The sequence below is a fragment of the Peromyscus maniculatus genome, chromosome 3 (assembly GCF_049852395.1).
Source record: "Peromyscus maniculatus bairdii isolate BWxNUB_F1_BW_parent chromosome 3, HU_Pman_BW_mat_3.1, whole genome shotgun sequence".
Lineage (NCBI taxonomy): Eukaryota > Metazoa > Chordata > Mammalia > Rodentia > Cricetidae > Peromyscus > Peromyscus maniculatus.
This window is the reverse complement of record NC_134854.1, coordinates 121396315-121410401: the sequence shown is the minus strand read 5'-3', so window position 1 is coordinate 121410401 and position 14087 is coordinate 121396315. Positions and strand designations below refer to the sequence as shown.

Sequence of the window (14087 nt, the reverse complement as noted above, 5' to 3'; positions counted from 1 at the left end):
ATTCAAGCATCATGAGCGGGCTCCGGGCCAATGTGAGGCTGTGAAAAGATGGCATTCTTAAGGATGACATCTGGAGTGTCCTCTGGCTTTCTATACACTTTGCATGTGCACATCTATTTAACACAAAGTAAAGCAAAGCACAAGCAAATAGGCCAGGCACTCTGGAGCATGCCTTTAGTCATACCGGTAACTCAGGAGGCCAGAGGCAGGTGGATTGCTAGGAATTCCTGTCCAGACTTTCCTACATAGTGAGACCCTGCCTCAAAGCAAACAAAGTTTATGAAGTGCAGCACAACAAGGCACTGTTCCAATGAGGTAACCTATCCAGGTGCTTTCAGATTGGAACAGGACATGCTTAGGGAAAATCCCTGACTTAGCAGAGCTCTTGGTAATGGTCAGTTAATAACAATAGCACTCTAGTTTAGATCGGTAAAAGACTGGGACAGGCCAATTTAAAAATGCCTTTGAGTGATCCAAGAAATTGAGAGAAGATAGAAGAGATAGAAATTGCTTTATTCAAGGAGGAAGGTGAGGAGTTAATTTGGTGAAATGAGGAATTTTTTTTTAAAGGTCTCAGCAGGCTGAAGTTGTAGATCAGGATGAAAAGATCTTTAATGGGAGTGAATACAAACTGGTGCCGTGATCCAAGCACAGAGTGAAGAACTCCAAGGTTCACTTCCTGTGGCAATTAGTCAGGGAATGATTGTCAAACCAGTAGGAGCCAATCGGGGCCTAGTAGGGGGTGGGGACCCCTGCAGACCTTAGGCTGGCTAATAGAATAATGAGAGAACAATTCCCTGGCTTCCCTCTGAACTAGACCAGGGCACCTGGACCCCTGCCCTCCTTACTGGCCACTCCAGCAATGAAGAAAGTCATGGGGAAGTCCAGCCTACCAAGTACCTAATGAGAGGCACAATCAGGGCACCTCTGCGAGGAGGGAAGAAGCAAGCTGCCTGCTGTCTGGGACTGTTCAGTGGCCTTAGGGCAGTGTGGACTGTGGCCTTCCTACAAATCTCCCCTGTATTATTATAGAGAAGAGTCTCCTTGGATAGTACAGATCTCATTTCACAATGTCCTGTTACTAGAAACACTTGAGCAGTGTCTTCCAGCCTAGGTTGTTCAGTGTGTGTGTGTGTGTGTGTGTGTGTGTGTGTGTGTGTGTGTTACTTAATCATTTTTATGTTTTCAACAGACTACCATAGCTGAGGCGGGTCTTGAACTCACCTCCCTTAACCTTCCAAGCACTGAGTGCACTACTTTGCCCAGATGAATTCTTTCAGTTAGACTAAGCTGGTAAGAACAATGGAAACTGGTGGTGTTTCAAAAACCCCAGTAGTGCCCACTTTCTGTAAGAACAGCTTGTTGGTCTCAGTCATTCAAGTGTACATAGGGCCGTACACTCCATTCTTGGTAATACTATAAACTGTTTCTGTTAGTTGTTTTGTTGTTAAACTTCGAAAGACGCTGGTCATGGACCCTGGGTGCATTTGTATTTTTCTGCATTTGACATCACTCATCTCTAAATTGTCATCAAGACTTTGCTTAACATGGCAGTGCTGGCCCCTGTCTCTATATGAAGTATTCATCTTCCATGCAGAGATCATATTTGGCAAGTACTTGGTTTCGTTTTCCTCATAGCTGATACAGGTCTTGTAGGTGGCAAAAGAAGGGAAAGTCACGGTTTTGACTTTTTGAGCTTATGGTTCAGAGAACTACACACACACACACACACACACACACACACACACACACATATATATATACACATATATATATACATATACATATATATATATATATATACATATACACACACACATGCACAAAGGAGCTGGGTATGATGGTACACATCTTTTTTGTCTGTTTTTGTTTTGTTTTTCAAGACAAGGTTTCTCTGTGTAGCACTGACAGTCCTAGAACTCACAGAGATCCTTCTGCCTCTGCCTCCCAAGTGCTGAGATTAAAGGTATGAGCTATCACTGCCCAGCAGATGGCACACATCTTTAATCCCAGCACTTGGGAGGTAGATTGAGGCCATTGTGGAGAGTTCTAGGCCAGTCAGGAAATGAATAGCATAGTGAGACCCTGTCTAAAAAAAAAAAAAAAAAGAGGAAACAGAGAAAGCATTGATTCATTTGTGTATTCTTGGTATGCATTTTCATCTGATAGTTGGTGAGGCCCAATGCAGGACACTCTTTGGTATTTGCTGGGATGCTAGGGAGTCAGGAAGATGGTACCATTTTTAGTTCCATGCCATGGATGGGAACATAGGTAGGTCAGGGGCCTCTTTTACTGGGTGTGTTCATCTTTATGCTGGAAAAGATATTTTTGCCTAGTAGAGGAGTATTTTTTGTTATTTAGATGTGGCTTCTTTCTCCTATTCTGTAATATTCAGCTTCACTGTCTTAGACTGGTCTGTAGCTGCCTTTGCCCCACAACGTCCCTTAGTTTATTAGAAACAGTTGAATGAGATTCATAAGAGCCTTCTATGCAGGCAGAAGGCTCCAGAGCAGGTATGCTAAGACTAGGCCTATGGATCAAAGATTGGAGCCATGTTGCAGGGTTTAAGAGATATGTGAATGAATGGTCAGTGCTCTCCTGATTGTGGTAGTGTGTCAGGGCCCTATTCTCTTCCACAGAGTCTAAAAAGATTGTCACTCAGTCTACAATCTCTGGAAGTTGCTTCTACTTAGACAAAAGGTCTCTCCAAACTTTTGTTTTATTTAATTTGAATGCCAATCTATCTGGGTCCAATTTGGTACTGCTTGAACTCATTAAAAACTAAAATATCTAACCCTTGAGTGTATTCTCATTCAGTTTATGCCAGTGGTTTCCATACCCTACTTGGATGTCAAACTAGCCACCTAAAAGAATCAAGAGGTACATTACAGATCTGCTAAATCAAAATCTCCCTCTTGGAAGCTCAGAAATCACAGGTTGAATGCATATCACGATAGCACAAAGAAGGACAGACTACTGGCTTGGGAAACAATAGGTGTGTGTTTGACCCAGCTGAGGTCAACACCAGGAGAGACGATGGTAATATGGAGATGAGATGGATGAAAGACTGGGGATGGGGTGAGACAGAAAATGGATAAAACTTGGATTTAACAAACACAGTGAAAGTGAGAGGAAAAAACAGAAAAACTCTTTGGCATTCCAAGGATGCTGTTAGAGCCTGGATTTAATTGGCCAACCATGCCAGGTTACTACATTTGCCAGTGTTTGGGCTCATGACATCTCCTGTGTGATGTTTGAGTGTACTGTTCCCATAGTCTGAATGCTTTTCTAGCCTGTCCATGGAACTTGCTGATCAGAACAACATCCTTTTAATATTCAGCTTGACCTTTCTCTCATTTCAAAATGTCCCTTATTCCAGAGGTCCAGGTAAGAGCCTCTCTGCTAGGATCCTTGCATGTCGATTTGATGTTCACTAGGAAAATAAACATGACAGAGAGAGGCCATTCCAAGTGTCCTAGGGTCACTGAGCAGTTTCCATTTTTCACGTTGGGAAGTACATTAGAAACTTTGAAAAGAATCTTGACTGTCAGCTTGTTAGGCCATCAAATCTTTGATGCTGAGCACTCTCCATAGCCAAACTGACTGGGACTCCATGGAAGGTTTTCTTTTCTGGAGACACACTCTCTGTACATCATAAGATAACAGAAACAAAACGTTGGAAAATGGGCTAAAGATTCAGAAAAATGGAGTCTCGAGGCTTGGGGAGATAGCTGAGTGGGTTGCCGCATTTGTTAAAACAAGGATGAGCACCCGAGTTTGGATCCACAAAACCTATGTAAATAGACAAGGCAGTGGCATCTGCCATCTCACTGCTATGAAGACAGTGGGAGGTAGAGAGAGATGCCTTCCCTGAAGCTTGTAGGTCAACTATTGTCACAGACAAAGCATCCCTGAGACCCTGTCTTAAACAAGGTGGAAGGAATGGACTGACCTTTGAGTATCTTCTGGCCTCCATACAGATGTTGTGGCATGCATACATATGTACTCATACATATAACCACACACAGACACACTCGCATCACACACACAAACTCAGAAGATTTTTCAAAGTTAGCTCTCTTTTTAGCCAATTATAGTTGACAGTTCTTGCCATTTGGAGCAGAATAACCCTCCAAAAAATGGGCTCAGTGGATCCTGGAGAGCTTGCTCTTCACCAGACCATCACATTCCTTTGGCACATCCAGAAGATGCTCTAGCTGGTGATATCGCACACCTGGTCAGCTGGGTATTCAAATGAGGTGGCCATTTTGCCCTCGCGGAGCAGTTTCTTGTTCTAATAACCTTAGATTTCAAGCCCAGAACAACCAATTGTCTTATTTTATTGCATAGTTATTGCCTAGGGGCATTGTGGGAGTTAGGGTATAACCTCTTCCCTAGGAATATAAGAAGCCCAGAGGACTGAAGAAACATTTTGGTTTGTGGAAATTCATTATAGCCAGAGGAGGAAGTTGTGTGTGATGACAGGGAGAGCAATGGGGAGAATTTCATTGTTGACAGCACCCCAAGTGGTGACCCATCCCATCTTCTCAAAGCCTCTGGTGGGTGAAGTTTGAGGAAACTGAGGCACAGGGAGATTAGATATTTACCAAAAGTATAGCCAGGCCCCATGCAGACCATGGCTGATGGCCACTGGTTGGTGTCTGGTAATGTGTTAGAAGGAGGTGAGGAGCAAAGTCTCTCCCACAATAGAGAGGAGTGTGGAGTACTCCCTGATCAAAGGAATGCACACACCAGTTGTCCCGGCCCCTCCGTCTTCTTAATCCTTCATCCTGCTAGCCTTTTTGAGAACTGCCCCTGTACATTTGTGTACAAAGCAGAAAGGGGGCCAGAATGTTACTGCTCTAGGATTAATTTGTACCCATCAGTTGATGATCTGTGGTCACATTTGTCTTCCAAGGGCATCAAACTGTACGGCCTCTTTGTCCTAGGCTTACATCTAGCCCCAGCCTCATCTCCAGGGGAATATTATAGATCATTACGTCCCAGCTCTCCACTTATTCACAATAAGATATTGGATAAGTCATTTAAACTCTTGGAGCCTCACTCTATCTATCTGTTAAGTAGGTATACCAATATGTACTTTATAGTTCTCTGTTGGTGAGGAGGAGTTACAGGAAATGCTACAAGCATCACACACTTCCACAATAACCTCTGATTTTTATCATTAATCATGTTGCCAGGTACCACTCACCTTTCATTTCCCTTTAATTTGCCAGATTCTTTGCCAACGTCCCAGGACATAACCCCTATCTATGACCTTCAGTGACCTCTCTGTGGGATTCCCACCACCTCCGTGTTTGAGACTGGCATGGTCTTTTGTTGTTGGCTTTCTTGTCTCTTGCCTTTAAGTCACCTGAGCTTTGCAGCTAGCATAAAGACTGGCCAGTGAGAACGCTGGAGTGTTCTAGAAGTGAGACTGGTTAGAGAATCCCATCTCAGCTTGGCCATTCACTGGCAGAATGACTCCAGAGGAGTCCCCTACGGTTACCAGCACTAGAGGGCTCGTAGACATATATCTGGGGACTGAGGTCTTGCCCAACATTGCAGACGTTCACACTGGCACACTAACCCCTGTGCAAAAGAATGTAGTGATGTCTATCCACTATGAGGCAGATATTGCTTCTAATGTGGATGAAAAAATACAAAATGTATTTCTGTGATTCACCGGTAACCAATAGTTCTATGGAGTTCAGATATCCCTCTTGCAGTAACTCCAATGGGCAGTGGGCACAGATAGAGTTCTGTTTCATAGAATGTCATTCATGGCAGGGTTTGGCACTATTCTTAGGCTGATCTTGGTGAGGCATTGTAGCTGCTGAGGGTGAACTTTGAGACCCTGTCCATCAAGACATCAGGGTAGAGAAGGATACAACCAAGATACTGAACTAGGAGGGTAGACCGTGGTGGATACTGACGGATGGCACTGGATGCTGATGGATGATGGAGGGTGTCAGCAAGTGGTTAACCACAGTGCCCTTCAATCCCAGAGGTCCGGCCTGTTAGGTTGTGACATTACATAGATGTGCCCTGACCCATCTCAAAAATTGGACATCAGTGAATTTAATTAAGATCAATTAGACATCCCTTCTATTGTTCAGACACAATGCCTTATTTGTTTGAAGAGAGGGAAGTTCTATATGACCTGAAAGCTTCCTGCTTCATCTGCTCCTTTTCCTCGTGAAGAATGGAATGCCATTTGGAATAATACAAAGGCTCCATAATCAGCCTGCAGGCAGGACTACATACTTTCTCTCTGTGTGTTTCCTCCAGAGCTCTTTGACTCAAAAGGGACCTGGTATCTCAGTGACAGTCGTCTCCAAAATTTCCCCTGCAGTCCAGCCTCAGGTGAGGCTTTGAGCCTGTCAGTCCCAACATCTTCCTGATGATGAAGCTGTCCTTTCACCTATTTCCAGTCTGACGCAGAAGCAGGTGAATGGCTTGGGAGGGAGGAAATTCAGAAACAATTTTGGTAGGAGGAGACTTCAGGCAATTGACACAGACCAACCAAGGTGGTTAAGGAAGTGGGGGGGGGGGGGGGGAGTTGTAAGCCTAAAGATCACAACTGTGTTTGGAAATTAGGGCATCTCGGGTCTGCAGCTGAGACCTTGTCTATTCACAGTCAGCCGTGCCATTAAGCCTGTGTGTGACTGTGACTTACTCCATGGCGCACGACTGCTGCTAATTCGTGAGGTCCCTCCCCTGTGCCCTCTCCCCTCTCACCCCTGCATCTTCTCTTGCTGTGTTGTGTTTGTTTCTGTGACCAGGTCTTGTTACTTACCCAGGCTTGCCTCAGAGGCATGCTCCTCTTGCCTCGGCCTCCCTCTTCATGGGATTGCAGCTGTGTACTGCCACACCCAGATAATAGGGTTTATTTTCCAGATTAGGATCCCAGTCCAGGCTGTGGGAGGTTTCCCAGACAAGTGTATTTGTGGTTCTTTCTCTCTTCCTTACTGGTGACTTGATAGTGATTCCCAAATGCTAAAACTCATGCTACGTTTTGCTGTTGTAGTTTGTTTTGTTTTGAGACAGGCGCCATACTGCCTAGGCTAGCTTTAAATTCACTATGTGTTAGAGGGTGGCCATGAACTGCTCACTTTCTATCCCAGTGCTAGGATTATAGGTATGCACCATAACATCTACCATCTCTTTCTTTAATGTGGTGTGTGTGTGTGTGTGTGTGTGTGTGTGTGTGTGTGTGTGTATGTGTGTGTGTGTGTGTGTGTTCTTATTATATGTATGTGTGCCATATAGGTACCTGGTACCTAAGAAAGCCAGAACAGCGTGTCAGATCCCCTGGAGCTGGAGTCACACATGATTGTGAGCAGTCTCATGGGTCCTGGGAACCAAACCCCAGTCCTCTGCTACAACAGGAAATACTCTTAACCACTGAGCCATCTCTCCACACTTCTTTCTATGCTTAAACTGTCTTCTGGTTGTTTTACATAGGACTATCACTATAAACACATAATACCTACAGATTAAGATCACTTAGGCCATCTTCCATCCATCTGTCTGTCTGGAGGACATATGTAGGCCCTAAGAATGGATATGATTTACCACAGCTACAGTATGCATTCATGACCATGTCAGGAATAAGATCCAGACCACCTGAGGCCACCTTGGATTAGAACAGCTCTGCCCGCCTCTTTCTGTACCTGTTGAATGTGCCCCAGCACTTGGAACTGTGTGGAAACTAATGAGCCTTCAAAGACTGACTTGGGGAGTCCAAGGTTGTCTATAAGGATGTACCCCGTAGATTCCCTTCTCATGTTTCTGTTCCTGCAGGCATCCTCTTTCTCCAGCCTCTGCTTTCTTCCCCTACTCCAGGAGTAGGCCTCCTAACCTTTCTCTCTAAAAATAGATAACACTCTTGCACTTTGCTATGGCTACTCTTAAAGGTAGAGGGTTAACTCTCTCTCTCTCTCTCTCTCTCTCTCTCTCTCTCTCTCTCTCTCTCTCTGTGTGTGTGTGTGTGTGTGTGTGTGTGTGTGTGTGTGTGTGTGTGTGATCGCTGACTATTAAGGAAAGAAAAGTGAGCTGTCTAGAGCTTCTGGGCTACAGAAAATGTTTTCCATGTAGTGGTTTCTTTGCCACACTGTGTGGAAGGCAATTATCTTTAGAGGGGATTCCGCAGCCCTGTGTGGGCTTCCCTGGTGTAAGATTTATTGTCCGCCGGATTGGGTGTTCTTTATAAGAGCATTTACTCGGCATCTAAAGCACTGTCAGGAGTGTGACTTCCCGAATGCTTTTGAGGTAGCAACTGCTAAGCTTCATTTTCCCATCCTGAGATATATTTCTGAAATGCTATGCAGGGATTTGTGCAAGCCTCCTGCTTCCCATTGACACTGACAGGGGATGCACTGTTAAACCCCAGCGTGCCACTGCGGAAATTTACCCCCTAAAAGCCAGAGCCCTCCAGCAGCCTCGAGGCTGGCCTGCAAGCGCTGGGTAGCTGGTTGGGACCTGGAGCGCAGCAGCCCTTTCTTTAGGGGACACCTCTCTCGCTAATGACGATTCAAAAGTTGAACTGTTTTTTCACGTATAGGACAGGCGCAAGAGAGCCCTCCTCCTTTTATGGATCTTCTGAATGCCAGAAGAAAACTTGAACTTGACTCAGCTAAATATACTAAATCATGAAACCTTAGGGACTATTGAAACGGGAACAGTGGCCCATTACTGCTAAGAAGGTGTTTTATTGAAAATGCGCTGACATATTCTCCCGGGAGAGTGTGCAAGAGAAGGCAGGATGCCCAGCAGCCATGCAGGTTGCTCTCCTAGGCAAGCTAAACTGTAGAGTTTGCACCGCTGAGTCGTTAACCCTGAGCCAGCTGGCGGTAGAATAGCCGAATGGTGGTTTGGCCATTAAACGTACCACAGTTTGCTGTTGGTGCCCCTGCCCTCTCCCCGCCCCCCCCCCTCTGTTTTGCCTCAACCTCTTCCGTGTGCCTTTCAGTTAATAGATCCTTACACGTCTTCTCTCTGTCTGGCTTTTAAAAGTTGTCTTCCAAAGAAGTTGAGATCGATGAAATTTTTTAATCCTGGCAGCCTTACCAGCAGAGGGCAGGCGTAAAGAAGGTTTTGACACGAGGGTGTGTCAACCCGGGGTCAGAGGAGGGTGGCGTGGTATAGGAGGAGGATCTGTGAGCTTTGTTCCCAGGGCAAGATGGGACATGCTCCCCTGTCTCTTCGCCTGCCTGTGGCACACTCACACCACGGACCACCTGAAAAGCTGACTCCACTAAAGGTGGTCAGTGGCTCCATCTGATACCACCGAGTTTCTACATAATTAAATATTTTTAAAAAAATTAAAGGAATTCCCCCACCCCCCCTCCCCCCCTCCCCAAGAACCATCTTTTCAGTGGTTCTCTTCAGTGCCCTCTTCCTGTTAAGCTTCCTGCCCAGGGTTAACATGTGGGTGAGCCATAGGTGCTGTCACTCTTGGGAGGGGACATGAAGAATGTCACTTGGGGGTGGTCCTGACTCCCCCCACCCCCACCCCATGCCTGAAGGATAAAGCCCATACGGGAATTCTCTACTGCCCTAAAACATGCCCGATTTTGAGAATTTTATACACATCCATGTAATCTGTTGTAACCCGTAGCAGAAGCAGCCCACTAATAAATTTCACATCATGTTAAAGCAAGGGATTATAGTTTTATCATAAACAAGAGAGGGTAATTTATTAGTCAGTTAGATGCAGGGTCCAGACAGGTCGTTGCTGTTTCTCTTTTCTATGGATGATTTTGTTTACTTTGATGTTCGGGAACGTCTTCACATTTATCATGAAGGAGCTCTTTCTTTCTTTCTTTCTTTCTTTCTTTCTTTCTTTCTTTCTTTCTTTCTTTCTTTCTTTCTTTCTTTCTTTCCTTCCTTCCTTCCTTCCTTCCTTCCTTCCTTCCTTCCTTCCTTCCTTCCTTCCTTTCTTTCTTTCTTTTGAGACAGGGTCTCAGTGAAAAATTTTTAAACATTTTCTTTTGTAAATGTTTTCCATAGCTCATGTACCCATCATAATGTTGACAAGTGCACATATATAAATTACCCAGTGACGCTGACATTGTACAATGTTGCATTTGGTGAAGATGTGAATGGCAATTTGGAGACTGTCATAAAGAGAAACTTAAACTCCTGAGCAGCAGAGGCTTTTCCCTTGGCCAAACCAACAGGCGCAGATGAAAAACAACATAATTAGTTTCATTGTCAGCGTAGACATAACAGCCACATAAACACTATCGATAGGCAGCTAGCTGCTTGAGCTCCCTGCAGATGGGTGATGTATTAATTTATAGTTTTAAGTAAAAGCACTGCTTAAATCAAGACAGAAACGGGGGTCCTTAGAGACAGATGCCCAAATCTCAGGAATGGGGCATGGCTGCTGCAATTTAGAAACTCTAATTGGCTGGCCCTGCTGGTGGTCTTTGGAGGACTGTACAGGGGAGTACCTTGTGAAGAAGCAGGCCTCTCTGGCAGTCCGTCAGCATGGTGCTGGGTGGAGAAGGACCTACAATTTCTATCCCCTGGCCTCAGCAGAAGAATCACTTGATGGGTTTTTTTTTTTTTCCCCTTTTTAAATTCTGTCATTCTATTCTGGGTACTCTACTAAATTAATTGGGGGAGGAAAAGGGGGGAGGGGGAGCAAGTGTTAATGCAAGCATCGTCTGGAAGAAGACCATGAACTTGCATTAGATTTCGGCCTCTCAGACACAGTTCATTTTCGGACCCATCACCGTGTCCTTTCCCTAGTTGTGTGCAAGCAGCTCTGGCCAAGCAGATGCCGAGAAGCACGTGGGCCAGAGCCCTGTGACCACATCCACCTCACTGCTGTGGCACCATCTATCAACATGCCCAATAATGTCGTGAGGGGATGTTCCTCCTGCAGACTCTGCCTTGAATACGTCTTGTCTCCCTTCCCAGCTCAGAACGGGCAGTAAAACCTTTCACTTCCCTCTGTGTTCGGGGCTGAGGCTCCGCAAAACCAGAGCCGCCGACTCAGGTCCCAGGTGTATTATTTGGTGGTTAGAGTTTGGTGTGGGATCATAGTAATCTGCCCTTCAGTGCACAGCCAGGGCACAATGGACTCATTTAGCAACTGACAGGTTTGTTAATGTGTGGTGTTTGAACAAGACTGTGTCTGTTGTGGGTGTTAGGATGTGGGCATCAAAAATATTTTTAAGTACAGTATTTATCGTTTCCTTCACTCTTCCTTAAACATGAGCCTCCCCCGCGCCTCCCCCTCCCCTCCCCCGGGTATCCTGTCTGTGGAACCACGCTCCCCTCCTCTGTGCTGATTACCCCAGTGTCAGCTTTGCCTTATAGACTCAGGGTTTGACTCATGGGGAAAGAAAACCACGCCGCCTTTCTGGTTTTTTGTTTATTTGTTTTTGTTTTTCTGTTTGGGAAACGAATTGTCATGGAGCCCAGGCTGGCCTGGAACTTGTTATGTAGTTGAGGATAACCATGAACTCTTGACTCCACCTCCCAAGTGCTGCTGGTATTAGAGACATGTTAACCACCAAGCCTGGCTCCCAGTTTGCATTACTGAGACTCAGTTTCTCCCTCTGAAAAATGGGATGGCAATTTCCATTCAGATTGCAGCTGTATCCGCTCCTGGGCTGAGTAAACCAAGCCAAAGCCCCCTTGATAACCTAATTGTTTTCCTTTCCTCTTTTTTTTCTTTTTTTCTTTGTCTTTTTCCCCTAGCTTTTCCCAAACAACCTTGTGTTGGAGGTGATGAAAAAAATGGCAGGAATTATGACTTCTCTGTCACTGAGAGGTTTAATATTTATATATTTTCCTCAAGGCATGGAGTGTAGCGACTCTCCCTGAATGCCAGAATCGCATGGCCAAAACCCTCACGAGGCCACCCTAGGATTCCCAGAATTAGCCCAAATCTCCCAGGCTCCTACAGAGAAACACAACTTTCTCACTGGTGGTGCGACTCCTTACCCACAACTGGCCTCTGAGTCACTGTGTCCTCTGTTTGGAGCGGGTGGCCTGGGCTCCAGGTGGCCTCTGGGCTGGTTGCTAAGCCTTTTCCCTCTGTCTGCCCTCCTACCCTCTCATTCAGACCCTCAGCCCTTTACACACAGCTTCCCCAAGGGGCATTACCAGACCTCTCTCTCGGTGCGCCCTCCTGCTCTGCAGTCCCAGGGTGCTCCCAGCCAGCACCATGCAATTTAGCACTTGAGTTACCGCTGGCATTGCGTCACTCCTTAATTATTTTGTGTATGGCTGGCCTCCACAGCTGGGTCCTGAGCGTCGGTAATGTTGTTGTTTGCCTGTTTGTTTGTTGTTTGTTTTGGAGCTCCTGGCGACTATTAACCGATAAACACTGCATGGGGGTAGCCCTACTTGTCAAAGCATGCAGGAGTTTTATGGGACAGCTCCTGCGGATCTTCTCAGGCTGGAGGAAACATGCCGTTGATTTCCAGCTCACCCCAGCTTTGTTCACACTCGTTAACTCTCAAATTAATTTAATATTTCTTTTTAAAAAAAATCACTGTGTGTTTCAAAATGGCTGTTTCTACTTTCTGCGGGGTGTTGGTTTGAGGAAAACTTCCTCTATTTTCATTTCCTACTTTGGGGCTCCTGCCTGCCTTTCTGGAAGAAGCACCCGGTTTCTTTAAAACTCAGAGTTCTACTGATTGAGGGGTTAGGGTTTTCTGTAAGAGTCAAGGCCCTTCTCCCACCTCCACCCCCCATCCCCAAAGCCACCCTGGTTCTTTATTGAATATTCATGAAAGGGTTGGGTGACATTTTTGTGACCTGGGGAAAAAAAACCAAAGACCATTAATAAATTTGTTATCTGACACAAAACACTTCAGTGTAGAAAGTGGTGTATGCTACAGTCATTTAACACCTGAAGAGATGTGGGAGGTGTTGGGGGGGGGGGGTGTCTTACATTTTCCAGCCAGATTCCTGGGGAGGGGGAATGTCTATCCCTTGCTGACCTCACTCAAGTCCAAGTGTTTTCTTGCTTAGAAATATTGTCAGTGTGCTTTCTGCTTGGTAGCAACCTGCATTTAATACACCTCAAGCTGAAAAGTACTTTCAAGTGAAAGTCCTGGAATTGACTGGGTGATACTGTGTTACTTAAAAAAAAAAAGTTCGTATTGAAGAGGAGTGGGTAATCATTGATCTCACTACTCTGTTTCCTTGTTATTTTAAAGGCAATAATAAAAAAAAAATGTTTTGGTTGGGTTTTGTTGTTGGTTGTTGTTTTGGTCTTTTGAAATACTACACAAACCAGAAAGTTCTTCTCTAAGTTTGGAAATGGCAAAATTGAGAGGTGATTTCTGAAGCTGCTGATACCTAGGCTAACCTGCCTGCCACTTAAATCCTGGCCCTTGAGCCAACAAAGTTTAGCATTATTGGTGACTTGAAAAGAAAAGAAAAAAGCAGCTCTGCTCTCTGCTCTCCGCATCTAAGCAGTGAGTGTTTCTAACCCGGGTCATCTCAAAGTGCCTGTTGAGAGGCGCTTTTGTTGTGGCTGATGTTGCATAAATAAGAAAGGAATTTCAAGAATTATTTCTTAGCAAACGTGTGGCAGCTGTCGTCTAGAGGGGAAGTAGCAACGAGGCACGTTGGGTTGCGGATTATTTGGAGCCCCATGTGGGGTTCTTTCACTGCGTGCACAGGCACACTTTGTGAGGCGGCCTCTAGATCGGCAAGGGTGGCGGGCAGACTCCGGCTGGGCCCCACCACGGACGTGAAGCAAAAGTTCTCCACCAAGCCGGGTTTTCGAGGAAAGGCGCAGCCTGGCGCCCCGCAACCCTGCCCTTGGGCCGCTTCGGTAGCTCGGAGCAGCTGGGGCTGTGGGCTTGCTTGGCGGAGGGCGCATGGGTGGCCCTCCTGCTCAGCGTCCCCGAAGGTTAGGACAACTCTTTGTCAGTTTCAAAGAGGGAAACAAGCCCTTTCCCCAAAGCTGGCTGGGCAGCGGGGCCCCGGGCGCAGAGAGAGAAGGGGGAGGTTGGGGGGAGAGGAGATGCGCGCCCCGGCGCGGTGCCCGGCTCCGGCCCAGACGTCAGCCCGAGGGGGGTCACCGGGTTAACAGCAATTAAAGAGGAGTT

General features: G+C 46.0%; 1 protein-coding gene across 12 annotated transcripts in view; it reads left to right on the top strand.

Moving 5' to 3' along the window:
* The window catches only part of Foxp1 (forkhead box P1), a 524457-nt gene that overhangs the window by 405431 nt on the left and 104939 nt on the right, over positions 1-14087 (top strand). Inside the window, exon 1 of one of the 12 annotated variants that reach the window (XM_042273713.2) lies at positions 9963-13888. The exons of the other annotated variants lie outside the window; for them this stretch is intronic. Coding sequence (XP_042129647.1) covers positions 13628-13888 — 261 coding nt within the window. The 5' untranslated portion in view covers positions 9963-13627. Of the gene's footprint in view, positions 1-9962; positions 13889-14087 lie in introns of those variants that run through there. 12 annotated transcript variants of the gene reach the window in all.